Source organism: Salvelinus fontinalis, chromosome 24, assembly GCF_029448725.1.
Source record: "Salvelinus fontinalis isolate EN_2023a chromosome 24, ASM2944872v1, whole genome shotgun sequence".
Classification (NCBI taxonomy): domain Eukaryota; kingdom Metazoa; phylum Chordata; class Actinopteri; order Salmoniformes; family Salmonidae; genus Salvelinus; species Salvelinus fontinalis.
The window spans coordinates 6241506-6255467 of record NC_074688.1 but is presented as its reverse complement, the minus strand read 5'-3'; the positions used below and the strand labels follow the sequence as shown (position 1 = coordinate 6255467).

The following is a 13962-nucleotide window of genomic DNA, read 5'->3' as shown; positions in this document are numbered from 1 at the left end:
AGGTACATACAGTAGGCTACTCACCGAAAGGTACATACAGTAGGCTACTCACCGAAAGGTACATACAGTAGGCTACTCACTGAAAGGTACATACAGTAGACTACTCACTGAAAGGTACATACAGTAGGCTACTCACCGAAAGGTACATACAGTAGGCTACTCACAGAAAGGTACATACAGTAGGCTACTCACTGAAAGGTACATATAGTAGACTACTCACAGAAAGGTACATACAGTAGGCTACTCACAGAAAGGTACATACAGTAGGCTACTCACAGAAAGGTACATACAGTAGACTACTCACAGAAAGGTACATACAGTAGACTACTCACTGAAAGGTACATACAGTAGACTACTCACTGAAAGGTACATACAGTAGACTACTCACAGAAAGGTACATACAGTAGACTACTCACTGAAAGGTACATACAGTAGACTACTCACTGAAAGGTACATACAGTAGACTACTCACAGAAAGGTACATACAGTAGGCTACTCACAGAAAGGTACATACAGTAGACTACTCACAGAAAGGTACATACAGTAGACTACTCACTTAAAGGTACATATAGTAGACTACTCACTGAAAGGTACATACAGTAGACTACTCACAGAAAGGTACATACAGTAGACTACTCACAGAAAGATACATACAGTAGGCTACTCACAGAAAGGTACATACAGTAGACTACTCACAGAAAGGTACATACAGTAGACTACTCACTGAAAGGTACATACAGTAGACTACTCACTGAAAGGTACATACAGTAGGCTACTCACTGAAAGGTACATACAGTAGACTACTCACAGAAAGGTACATACAGTAGACTGCTCACAGAAAGGTACATACAGTAGGCTACTCACTGAAAGGTACATACAGTAGACTACTCACTGAAAGGTACATACAGTAGACTACTCACAGAAAGGTACATACAGTAGACTACTCACAGAAAGGTACATACAGTAGACTACTCACAGAAAGGTACATACAGTAGACTACTCACAGAAAGGTACATACAGTAGACTGCTCACAGAAAGGTACATACAGTAGGCTACTCACAGAAAGGTACATACAGTAGACTACTCACAGAAAGGTACATACAGTAGGCTACTCACTGAAAGGTACATATAGTAGACTACTCACAGAAAGGTACATACAGTAGGCTACTCACAGAAAGGTACATACAGTAGGCTACTCACTGAAAGGTACATACAGTAGACTACTCACTGAAAGGTACATACAGTAGACTACTCACAGAAAGGTACATACAGTAGACTACTCACAGAAAGGTACATACAGTAGACTACTCACTTAAAGGTACATATAGTAGACTACTCACAGAAAGGTACATACAGTAGACTACTCACAGAAAGGTACATACAGTAGACTACTCACTTAAAGGTACATATAGTAGACTACTCACTTAAAGGTACATATAGTAGACTACTCACAGAAAGGTACATACAGTAGGCTACTCACTGAGAGACTGTACGGGTTCATGTTATGGTCACAGCACATGTTGCTTCCTAGTGGCCTCTTATTGGATAATAATGTCCTCACCAATCCAGATGTACAATGAAAAATACTGTACGTCATGATCAAAGCAAATACTGCTGTGAAGTACAAATAATTACAGTGTAATTGTTCAGATGAAACAGATAACATTAGATAACTGTCCTGTAAATTGTCTGAGCCCACAGATGGGAAGGCGTGTGTGTTGTCCCTCTGGCCCGGGTAATTCGTCAGACTGGGTGAATTGATGGGAGTTGGGTTGAGTGTGTGTTTGGGGGGGGGGGGGGGGGGGCAAGTGAATCTCCAGATGAAATCTAATATGTGAGACGATGCATCGTAAAGAGACGTTTCCTCATAGCCCTGCCCGATGAATACCAATTTGGTGGCCGACGCTGGAAGGACGATTGCACCTTGCTTGAACAATGCAGTGGAGAATTACAATGTACCTTTTTTTGGCTCGCTCCATCCAATCACATCCCCCAAATTGTAGTGACTTTATCCTCCCCTATGAGTCATCCATTCATACCTTGGTCTGGTAAGAGAATATGTTTGGTCTTATTCAGTAACATACTCATGAATTGATAATGGAGATTGTATTGTCTGTGATCATGTCAGCATGTTAGCTGATAATGAAAACGGTGTCAATGAAAATCAGTGGGTGAGTTTGTAAAAGTAATGATGGAAAATAATTAGCCAGTCCACCCTGACCTTATCTCTAACTGTGTGTGTGTGTGTTTTATGGTAGTGGGGGTGGCCTGACTTAGTGACATCACAATCAGGGAGGATCCAAATGACCAGGAAAGTCAATTAGAGTTAAACTGAGTTTACCAGCTGGACTCTCTGTATAGCATAAGAGACAGAGAGAGAGGGAGAGAGAGAGGAAAAGGGAAAAAGGGGAGGAGAGACAAAGAGAATGAGAGACAGAGAAAGAGAGGAAAGGAAAAAGACACATTTCGGAAGCTGGGGACAAGAGGGAATTTTTTGCCGGTTACAGAAAACTCTCCAGACTAATTTGTCTTGTGCAGGTCCATACAGTAGATATATATCGTGTATATTTGTCTCTCTGTGTCTGAGCAGAGGTGGAAGTGTAGGTGACAGAGAGAGGGAGTTGCCTGTTTGAAAAGGTCAGGCAGGCAGAGGAAAGCCGGTGGATATGTTTTAAGAGGCCGCTTATCTGAAACTGACAACAGGATGAGAGGGTGAGTGAGGGGGGGAGAGCCCAGCAGTACAGGGGGAGAACCATGGAGAGTACAGCGTCCTCATTCACAGCCCACTCACAGAGGAGACACAGACACAGGCTAATCTGAGAGAGAGAGAAGCAGAGATAGAGGATAAGAAAGAGGGGGAATGAAAGAGAGCGGAAGAGAGGTAAAGAGTTTGTCCATTCTGTCCAACCGAGCGGGAGCGAGAGACGAGGGTTTGTAACACTGGAGCTCAAGGATAAACCATGGACTCTGCACACCTCCTACCACGCCTGGACGTGAGTACTGCACACTCACACACACACACACACATAAACACACACTCTCTCACACACATGCAAACACACACATATACTGTCCATGTACACCAAGCCAACTCTGACTGGCCACGGGAACTTCACTGCTCAAACCATTAGCCACTCTAGGGAGAACAAACACATGCTCACACGCCCGCAGAGGCGGCATACTGTGTTGCTCTAAATCAAACGCCTGGAAGCGAAGGTCCAAGAACAATGTGACTGTTATGTTTTCAGAAGACATAACGTGACTTCTCTGTAGGAGCGTAAAGGCATGAATTATTTTCCTCTGTGTTAACGGTGAACCTAGCTTTTCAGTGCTGTTTCTGTCTTTTCCACCTCGGTCTGTGTCGACCGGACGTGTGAAGTCTTTGAACTCTCTGATGTCACGTGTCGGACATGTCACTGTTTCCACCAAATGCTTCTGCAATGTTCTGCCCTCAGCGATCCCCCTGTTCACCAAAACATAGACTCTTGTTGCCGGTCACTTAACTCCCTGACTCTCAGATCATCTGAACGTAGCTCTGGATGAAACGTGGATCCCGGCGAGGGAAAAAGCGTGAAAAGTTACAGAGGCGTACAGTTACAGAGGCATACAGTTGTGAATGTTCTAGTTGAAATAGATGAAGATGTACAAGAGCTGAACGCCTTCCGGTGACTTACAGTTCAGGTTGAAATAGATGGAGATAAAGTTGACTTGTTGATGCTCTGCACTGCATGTCATAGTTAGACTCTTGTGAGAATGGACCTGGGAATGAAAGCCCTGGCAGTGGTGATTACTATACTGTACATTGTGTGTCTGGCTAATGTCTTTCCAAAGGTCCAGGTAGCTAATGTCCCAAATCCAATCAAATGTTATTTGTCACATGCTTCGCGAACAACAGGTGTAGGCTAAAAGCGAAATGCTTACTTACGGGAACCTTTTCTAACAAGGCAGAGTTAAGGATACATTTATATAAAAACATTAGAATAGAAATAGTGACAAGCGGAATAAAACACAGTGAATAACGAAGAACAATAACGAGTCAAAATAACACGCTATATACATGTAGTACCAGAACTGAGTCGATGTGCAGGGCTTCAAGGTAATGGAGGTTAATATGTACATACAGTATGGTACAGTAGGGGTAAAGTGACTAGGCAACAGGATAGATAATAGACAGTAACAGCAGTGTATGTGGTGAGTGTGAAAATGTGTGTGTGTGTGTGTGTGTGAGTGTCAGTATGCATGTGTGCGCGTCTCATGTGAGTGTGGGCGTATGTAGTGTGTCTGTGTGTGTTGGGGTGTCAGTGTAAGTATGTGTGAGTGTGTGGGTCCAGTGAGTCAACAGTCAGTGCACGAGAGTTAGTGCAAAAAAGGTCAATACAGATAGTCCGGGTAGCCATTTGATTAGCTATTTAGCAGTCTTCTTTAGCCGTCTCATGGCTCGGGGGGAGAAGTTGTTCAGGGTCCTGTTGGTCCCAGACTGGTACCACATGCCGTGTGGTAACAGAGAGAACAGCCTATGACTTGGGTGGCTGGAGTCTTGTACTGGGCCGTACTCACCACCCTTTGTAGGGCCTTGCGGTTGCAGTTTCTGGCGATGTTGTGAGAGTGTTGGTTGATTCCCCAGTAGCCGGAAAGTGTCTGGTCTACTCCACCTCTCCTTAGGGAGCCTCATCGTCTGCTGTCATCTTCACCCTGGCAGGAAACGGTCACTGCATTCTCCTCTGTGTGTGTGTGTGTGTGTGTGTGTGTGTGTGTGCACGCGTGCGTGCGTGCGTGCGTGCGTGCGTGCGTGTGCAAGATGCATGCGCAGCGCTATGCATTAAAAAACATTCAAATCGATTGGCTTTTGTCCATCATACGCATTCACATACAGTACACACACAACACACATATCTGTTCCTCTTGGCATGTACGTGTTCGCACTCTGCCTGCGTGGTGCGTACGTGTGGAGCCGTGCATTGGGGGCAGTAAATACTGTAAAGGTTTGTTGAGGAAGGCGAGCGGTGGGCTGAAAGTCTGGGCTGCCCGCATCATTAGCCTCTTAATCGCCCCAGCTGGGATAAATTATAATACTCTCTAATAAAACCACCCAGCAGGCAACCAGGAATATTATTCGAATGATTTCATCTGTCACGCTTCGAGAGTGAAAAGTCCTCATAGCTTCAGCCTCGTACATGAAATCATAAAAGCAGCGAATGCTGTAGTCACCAGAGAGCTCCGTCGTGTGATAGCGATGTATAGAGAGGTGTGCGGAACATTCCAGATGCGTTAGGGGTAGGTGTGTACGTTTCAGGTGATTATGAGAATGGTCCACACAGGTGCTGGTTGAGCAAGTTAGAGAAGAAGAAAAAACCCGACGTTCTCGGGATGTGTGTTACGCGAGCTTGCACAAGTTGGTGTGAGTGTGAGTTGAAGATTGCCGCGACGTCTAGTAATTATGACACGGGGCAGAGAGTCTATGTGTGTGTGTGTGTGTGTGTGTGTGTGTGTGTGTGTGTGTGTGTGTGTGTGTGTGTGTGTGTGTGTGTGTTTGTGTGTGTGTGTGTGTGTGTGTGTGTTAGAGAGCAAGAGAGGGAGAGGGAGAGGGAGAGGGAGAGAAGGAATCTGGGGAAAAAGAAACACGGGAAGAACAACAGGAAGGGAAAGTGGAGGGACCAGGCGTAACACGAAGACAGCGGGCGCGGATAAATCAGCCGCCTGCGGTGACACTGGGCCCTCTCGCCCGGCAACACTCGGCGGCACTCTTCCGCAAAAACACCATTCATTTAGAGGGCTTAGGAAAAAGTCAGACACAAGGGAGAGAGGGCAGAGAGAAATGAAGATAGGGAGAGAAAGAAAAATAGAGGTTGGGAAAGAGAGAGACATGCAGATAAAGAAGAATGGGGAGACAGGGAACACAGGGGGGGGACACACAGAGGGGGTGGGGGGCAGTGGAAAGACATATGGACAAGGACAAGTGGTGATAGAGAGACAGAGTCAAAGAGAGAGAAGGGGAGCGTATATACAGAGTATATATATGTATATATCTGTATATATCTGTATATATCTGTATATAACTGTATACAACTATATATCTCTGTATATCTCTGCCTATCTTCCCTTCTCTCTCTTTAACTGTGTCTCTCTATCACCCCTTGTCCTTGTCCATATGTCTTTTCTCTCCCCCCCAGAGGAGATATACAGAGAATAGAGGGGAAAGAAATGGAGAGGAACTAAGAGAGAATGAGGGGGACAGATTAACAGAAAGGGAGGGGTTGATGCAGCGACAAATGAAGGAGATAAAGAGGGACTAAGAAAACGAGAGATTAAAAGAGAGAGCGTAAAGAGACGTAGAGAGGGAGAAAGAGGTACACTTATGTTGGTCTGTTTTGATCTGTGGGTTCAGAGGGCCAGCGAGCAGACCGCCCTGCCTGATTACACACACACATCTCTCGTCTTCGTGCGCACGGGGTCACTCTAACGTCTGCTCCGGGTCAGACACCATCTAATATGTCTGAGAGCACCCCCTCTCCCCACCTCACCCTTCACCTCCCCCGGAAGACTTGATTAGTCCCATTTCAGCGGAGAGAGAGAGAGGGGGATGGAGTGAAAGCTAACGCAGGGTTGTCACCATCCAGGATGAATGGGGAGGGGGGCGGCTTGACGGAGAGGATAGCAGATAACGAGGCCAAATGGAGTTTAGTGGCTTTTCTCCCAGTTTAGATTAGCTGGAGAAACACAGGAAGATGGGTGGACGTACTCTAGATGGATGTATGGCAGGGTGTCCTCTGGCTCCCCACCAACCACCACCCTCACCCACTCCCCCTTCTGCAAGTAACCTTTGAACCTTCATTAGGGGGTTGGAGGGGGGGCCCTCAATCTAGTTTACGAGCCTTGGGACGCCACGGGAAAGGCTGTACAGTTGTGGCTCTCTAATCTCTAATCGTACTCTAATTGTCCTGTAGCGTTGCCTCAAGTGGAGAGGCATTACTTTGGGTGGGGCTGCCTGAGTTAATGGCTAGTGAGCAGAGTCCCACGCTCACACCTTATGTTCCCAGGGTATTACTGTGTCTGTTCTTGCTCTCGCTCACACACACACGCGCACACACACTCAAACACACAAACCCACACACATACTGTGAACTTCTCGTAAACCCTCCTCTGACACTATAGCATGATTAGCTGTCATGAGGGCGTCGTTATGTGTTCGTTGTGCCATAAACGCCTCAGTTATCTAGCAGTGACGGACTTAATCGATTCTCAGCTCAGTCCCGAGATGAGATAGGGATAGGCAGGGAGAGATAAGTGCAGAATCAGAAAACGCTTCGCTCTAGTCTGCAGGGAAAACTAGGACGTTGAGCTCTACGTCGTTTACATTCCTTGAGATGTATCTTTGCTTCTTAGAATAATGACGACATCTCTCACTTCTTTAGTTGAAGGATGACGGTAAAGCAGACCGGTTGAGAGGAGAGACGTCGTGGCCCAGCCCAGGTCTCAGTCTCTACATCAACCTCCAAACTTTGAATGCTTTGAAACAAATCTAGGGTCATCTTAATAACCTCCCCCAATCCTAACGGCAACCTGACTTGCTAGTTAAGTGTCCAGGGCCAACTTCATCCTACTTTGAACAATAGACAGGTCAGACACCGTACTCTGACCTCTACCTCCTGACTCCAGAGGGCACAAGGCCATTAAGGCCTGTAGTGTATAATTAGTCACTCAATCATTAACAGCTGTACTACAGAGACATGGGGTGGTAACCCGGCTGGATGGGGCGTTAATGCTATGACCTCCGGCACTGGGACTTTTTCCCGCGCAGCAGACAGGCCAGTTGGCAACTATGGTCTCATTATTTGGTTGAAGCTACTGTATAGGTAAGCTGTGGAAAGTAAATGAGAGCAAACGAGATATAAAGTACAGTAGCTCCACTAGTTATTATTCTCCGTTAAAGTCAACTAGCTTTAGTTAATTGATGGTTTTTAGCAGGACTACTATTATGGTCCTCCTAAATCACGCACGCACGCACGCACACACACACACACACACACACACACACACACACACACACACACACACACACACACACACACACACACACACACACACACACACACACACACACACACACACACACACACACACACACACACAAACTGAATATATTCTCTGCTTAATCACTCTTATCCCCCTGTGCTTGAGTTTCCTAGGAGATGGGGCCTTGGCAACACATAGCAATAAATTAAACAATGAGGAAAACAAAGTGGTGCTGTTTTTACAGCCATGTGTATATCCAGCAAACAACACATGGACTTCAGCAGTACATTTCTTGATATTGCGCCAGACTTACTGCATAATAGCCTGACAAGCAGTGTGTGAATTACGTGAGGGGGCATTTGGTGGGGGTCTCTAATTGAACCATTCTCCTCTTTGTTTAAACAGCACGTTTGTACTGCTACAGTGGTAAATATGAAAATAAAAGATTATGCCAAATGAAACGAACACCCCCACCTCTGTCACGGTTTTAAGGCCAGTGAAAGTCGATTTGGGTTCTTTCAATCGCATTCATCGCTCTCCTCCGCCCCTCTCTGTCTCTGTCTCTGTCTCTCTCTCTCTCTCTCTCTCTCTCTCTCTCTCTCTCTCTCTCTCTCTCTCTCTCTCTCTCTCTCTCTCTCAATTCAATTCAATTGACTTTATTGACATGGCAAGTTCGTTATTACTTACATTGTCAAAGTATACATATCGAAAAATAAAAATCAAATATATATGTGTATATATACAAAATATATATATATTTATATATAAACAAATGGTGGGACCAACAGCAATAATAACAGTAGTAGTGGACATGGGATTACCATTAACAACAACTACAACAACAATATTAATCAGAACAACAATAAATTAAAGCAACAGTAGTAGACCAGTGTCAATATGACTTGAGAAGGCATATGACCTGGTATGAAAGACAAAACAAAACTAAGCTAACTGGGAAATATTATCAACATTACTTTGCATTTTTCACTGGCTGTCCCTCAGGTTGTGGCAGGAGGACACATATTTGGCTGCCAAAACTGCACATTTTGGCTTTTCACCCAATAAATATTTTATTTTTTCTTCATCTTTTATAGTTTCAAATTCTTTGTATTGAGTTATAATTTTGGGAAAGAAATATGCTCTTAGGTCTGAGTATTTTCTCTCTCTCTCTCTCTCTTTTGACAAAGAAAAAGGTACATTTGTCACCAAGATGCATCAATTAATTCACAAGAGTGTAGTACTAATGACAAATCCCGAATGTCATAAAACATTCTCTCAAAGGATTTAAGCTATGAGTAGTGGTATTTCAACCCCCCACACTCCAATTTACTGAAAGATATTAAACATATGGTATATGAATTTCAATGAACACGTGAGACTTTAAAGAGCACCACTGGAAGCGTCAAAAAGTGAAAGACTTGTGTTCCGTTTCCTCTTCTCCCTGAAATAAACCCTAACTTCACTCCTCTCCTCACCCTCTCCTCCCCCACTCCTCCCCCTCTCTCCCTCATGTAGATCCACCATGTTCCCTGCTAACCTCTTGGTCCTGATGGTCCTGCTGCTACCTCAAGCCTCGTCTGGTCGCCAGGGCGGAGCCACCGAGCCCGATGGTAGTGTGTCGTCGTTGTTATCGTCATCACCAATCCCCCTGGACCCTAGCCTGGCCCAGACCATCCAGAACCTGCTGCTGAGCCGCCTGGGCCTGCAGTCCCACCCCAACCCCCGGCCAGGTGCCCCCGTCCCACAGTACATAGTGGACCTCTATCGCTTCCACTCCCAGCAGTACCACCTAGTCCAGGATCCACACTTCAACTACCCCAGCCAGCATGTCCAGGAGGCCAACACCGTACGCAGCTTCCACCACACAGGTAACGTTACACATGTGGTCTGGGCCCATATCCCCAAAGCGTCTGAGATCAGTTTAGCCTTTGAGATCATAATGAATAAGATCATATGGACAGATCCTGGATCAGCACTCCTAATCTGAGGCTCTTTGTGGATAGTTTGCAGCGCTTTTCTACCGTGTCCTGCCACTGATTGGTATCAGTTCCACAATACGTTTTTTAATGGACACTGTTCTGCACATTCCATTTGTAGTTTCAGTCCGGGTTGGATGGCATGGATGACGACAGCACTGTGATTCCCAGTCTCTTTCTGTTATGACTCCACCGTGGCAGTTAGTAGGCTCCAAAGTCAGACCATCCATTTTCCATTTGATAACGTGGATGTTTCCATAACAGTCACAAGCTAACCAGCAACAAGTGGAGGTCCTATTCTGATGGTAGAGCGTGCAATGAAAAGCTTATCTAGCTGTTTATGGCACTGAATGTGTCTGACATTTAAAGTTAAGGGTTGACAGGTCAATTTACCTTGTATTTGACATTGTGAGATTACAATGTTTGATATAGGAAATCCTACAAGAGAGACCTCCATGGAACTGCAGAGAACATCTGTTTTGTTTTACAAATTGAACCTTCATCTCTGAACTATCTTAACTTCTCTCTCTCTCTCCCTCCCTCTCTCTCTCTCTCTCTCTCTCTCTCTCTCTCTCTCTCTCTCTCTCCCTCCTTCCTCTCTCTCAGAGTCTACCAGTCCCTCACTCCTCCTTGAAAAGAGGCAGACCACCGCGAGCAACAACAGGGTCCCCATTTCCTTCAACGTGTCCTCCATCCCCCAGGATGAGCGTGTGGTGTCTGCAGAGCTACGTTTCTTCCGGGGTGGTGGGGCCAGCCCAGGCCCCGGGGCCCACAGGGTCAGCCTGTTCCTCTCTGGAAGCCCTGGGGACTCTGAGTCTGAGCCCACTCTGCTGGAGTCACGGGTCCTTACATGGGCCCCCACCAAGCCAGCTGTCTCCTGGGAGGCATTCAGCCTCAGCACCGAACTCTTCCTGGGGGCCCACGCTCAGACTGGGAGCCTGGCCTTCCTCCTGGAGGTGACCCCTCTGGGTAACACCACCCTCCTCACCCCCCCTGACCATGATGCTCTACCACCCTCCACTGGGGAGGAAGGACGAAGAGTGGGACACCTGAGGGTGCGCAGATCTCTGGGACAGGACGAACACAGCTGGGCACGAGAGAGACCCCTGCTGGTTACTTACAGCCATGACGGGCGTGGGGAGGCACTAGCCGCCCATGGCCGGAGAACCTCTGGCACTCCCCAGAGGATGAGGGGGAGGAAGGGGGCCAGAGAAAGGGGCAGGAGTAGTAGCAGCAACCGGGGAAGGGACAGAGACAAGAACAGGGAGAGGGACAGGGACCGGAGCGCCAGCCCAGGCTGGGGCGGTAGCTGGGACGAGGGTGGAAGAGTGAAGCGTAATGGTGGCCGCGCAGCAAAACTGAAGCGTCTGTCCCGCGCCCGCTGCCGCCGCCACCCGCTCTACGTGGACTTCAAAGACGTGGGCTGGAACAAGTGGATCGTGGCGCCTAGTGGCTACGACGCCTTCTTCTGCCTGGGGGAGTGTCGCTTCCCGCTCGCCGACCACATGAACTCATCCAGCCACGCCATGGTGCAGACGCTGGTGAACTCGGTGAACGGAGCAGTGCCGCGGGCCTGCTGCGTGCCCACCGCCCTCAGCCCCATCGCCATGCTCTACCTGGACCCGCAGGACCGCGTGGTGCTCAAAAACTACCAGGACATGGTGGTGGAGGGCTGTGGATGCCGGTAACGGGAAACAAAAGAGAGGGAGGGAGGAGAGAGATGGAAGGAAAGATTGATGGCGTAAAGACAGAGGGCAAGGACAGAACCCAGCCCAGCAGGACCACGTGAGACAAGAGTACCTGGATCTTGTGGCGGAGGGATGAAAATACTAGTACTAGCGGGGGACCGGAGAGATGGATGAGGCAGGAAGAGAAGAGACAGGAATGGAGAACCCGATCCAGCAGGAACAAGTGCTTTCTAAGAAGTGCATGGTGTCGGAGGGCCACAGCTGTCAGTAGTGGAAATAAAGAGAGGAGTAGAAAGAGCGGAGAAGAGAGAGAGAGAGAGAGAGAGAGAGAGAGAGAGAGAGAGAGAGAGAGAGAGAGAGAGAGAGGAAAAACAGACAGAGGAGCCCCCTTAGAACACACAGTGCGGTGCTTCAGAAGTACCACACAGTGAGAGTGTGAAGAGGAGACAGAGGGAAAGACGGAGAGGGAGAGAAACACGAAGCAGTCTTCCACATCCCGGTAGGGGAAGAGGATGCTGCTGACAGAAGAGGAGAGGAACGACAGCCAGGAGTAGAGGAGAAGAGAATCCTCCCATTAGCCCCACCTCTTCTCTGTCAACAGCACTCCACTCGCTGACAGTCCTGTGCTTGTTCAATGCTCCCTCACCAGCCCTCTACGTGTCTGTAACGTGTCTGTGTCTGTGTCTCTCCGTGCTCACCTCATTCCAACATCAATCTGTGAAGGAGACGCACTCAATCAGTGGAGTGGAAGGGGACTGGCAAGAGATGACGATATCACTGCCAGAGTATACTATCTGTATGGTTGGATATCAAGACTTATAGTACAGAGAAAGCTGTCATGTGGCCCATATGAGGAGGATGAAACATATAGCCTTTGCATCAGTGACACCATCCTCAAACTAACTCATCTTATGAAACTTATCTGGGCCAACGGACAGCTACTGATCTCTCATCAAGAGAGACGTTGATGGACACTCCTCGCAGACTGGATAGATATGGATTTTCGCAGACAGACAGCCAGACAGACACGAATCTTCCCGTCATGAGATATTTTTAAAACCACAACAATAATACAGAGGAATTATTATGCTATTGTCTGAATGTACTACTATCATTATTATTTAAAGATAACTTTTTTTGTACATTTCCTTTGCAGAGATGAAGAAAATTCAGAAAACTGTTGTCATCAAAGTAATTCCATTAAATGGTAAATCTAACTTAAGAGTCACATTAGGTATTTAAATAGCAACCCCATATGGTGTATTTAACCTTGAAAATATTTAAGATATCTGCTCTCTACAAAGCCACATGTACAGTACCGTAATACACCTAAAACTGGAGCCTGCGGTCCTTATAGTAGCTTTGGTACAGCAAGTTATGGTGGCTTTTGGTGTACCACACATGCAAACACAGTGTTGTAATGATGCATTCATAAGCTCAAGAAAGACCACACATCAAGGCTCGGTGTATTGTATTCTACCGAATCGTGTAACAAGAATGTCGTCATCGAAACACAGATGTCTTTGCTAGCGGTGTGCATGTTTTTTTTTTAAAGAACAGCTAACGTTAAAGCAGTTGATTTCCAGTGCCTTTTGGACGAGGGCTTCGCAGGTCTTCTCCTGCTATGAGTTGAGTATGTTGAGTACCTTTCCAGCGTTTTGCTTTTCCCTCTATTTAAACGGAAGCATTTAAACAACAGTCTGTAAAATGTTTGACGTTGTCTGAAGACATGGTGATCCCTGTAATAAACAGACCAAGCAGCACCTCTGTCACATGACTGGGTTTTGAAAATCAAACACATTACCTTGCTCCTCCTCTGCTAGTGTTCTGAGGACGTATTGCTATGCACAAAGGGGGGTCTATGCACAAAGTCAAGGGGAGAGCAGAGGGGGACTGTGAAATCCTCTCATTGGTCAGAATCTCTTTCAATCACAAATTGCCTCTAGATAGACATTTGAGCCAAGGGAGGAAGCCAGTGGTCTCTTGGTGAACCCAGAACAAACCAGATTTGGCTGTAGGCCTAGACTACCTATATAGTCCCAATGAGACACACAGGCCTGTGACAGAAGGGCATGAGGAGAAGGCTATTCATGGGGCAGATCCACATCCCTTACTGGCAAAACCACTGCACCACCTTGTCAATTCACACCCGGGCCTATGATGTAGCCCACATGTGTTTCTGATCGCCAGATGTTATGCAGAGAGCTACTGCGCCTCTGAGCTTGCAGCAGTCAGTGTGCTCGGCAACGGGTCATTCCTCACGTCGTGAATGTGGGGGTCAAACC

General features: G+C 46.9%; 1 protein-coding gene across 1 annotated transcript; it reads left to right on the top strand.

The window, feature by feature from the left end:
• The first annotated feature begins 2350 nt into the window (after positions 1–2350).
• Positions 2351–13440, top strand: LOC129821841 (bone morphogenetic protein 2-like). Its single transcript, XM_055879530.1, has 3 exons — positions 2351–2993; positions 9529–9881; positions 10596–13440. The coding sequence occupies exons 2-3, from the start codon at positions 9536–9538 to the stop codon at positions 11675–11677; spliced, it is 1428 nt and encodes a 475-aa protein (XP_055735505.1). The 5' UTR covers positions 2351–2993; positions 9529–9535; the 3' UTR covers positions 11678–13440.
• Positions 13441–13962: the final 522 nt, after the last annotated feature.

Coding starts and splice junctions, on each gene's coding strand:
- LOC129821841 (XM_055879530.1), top strand. CDS start 9,536: ATGTTCCCTGCTAACCTCTTGGTCCTGATGGTCCTGCTGCTACCTCAA. Junction 9,882..10,595: donor ACGCAGCTTCCACCACACAG/GTAACGTTACAC, acceptor CCTCTCTCTCAG/AGTCTACCAGTCCCTCACTC.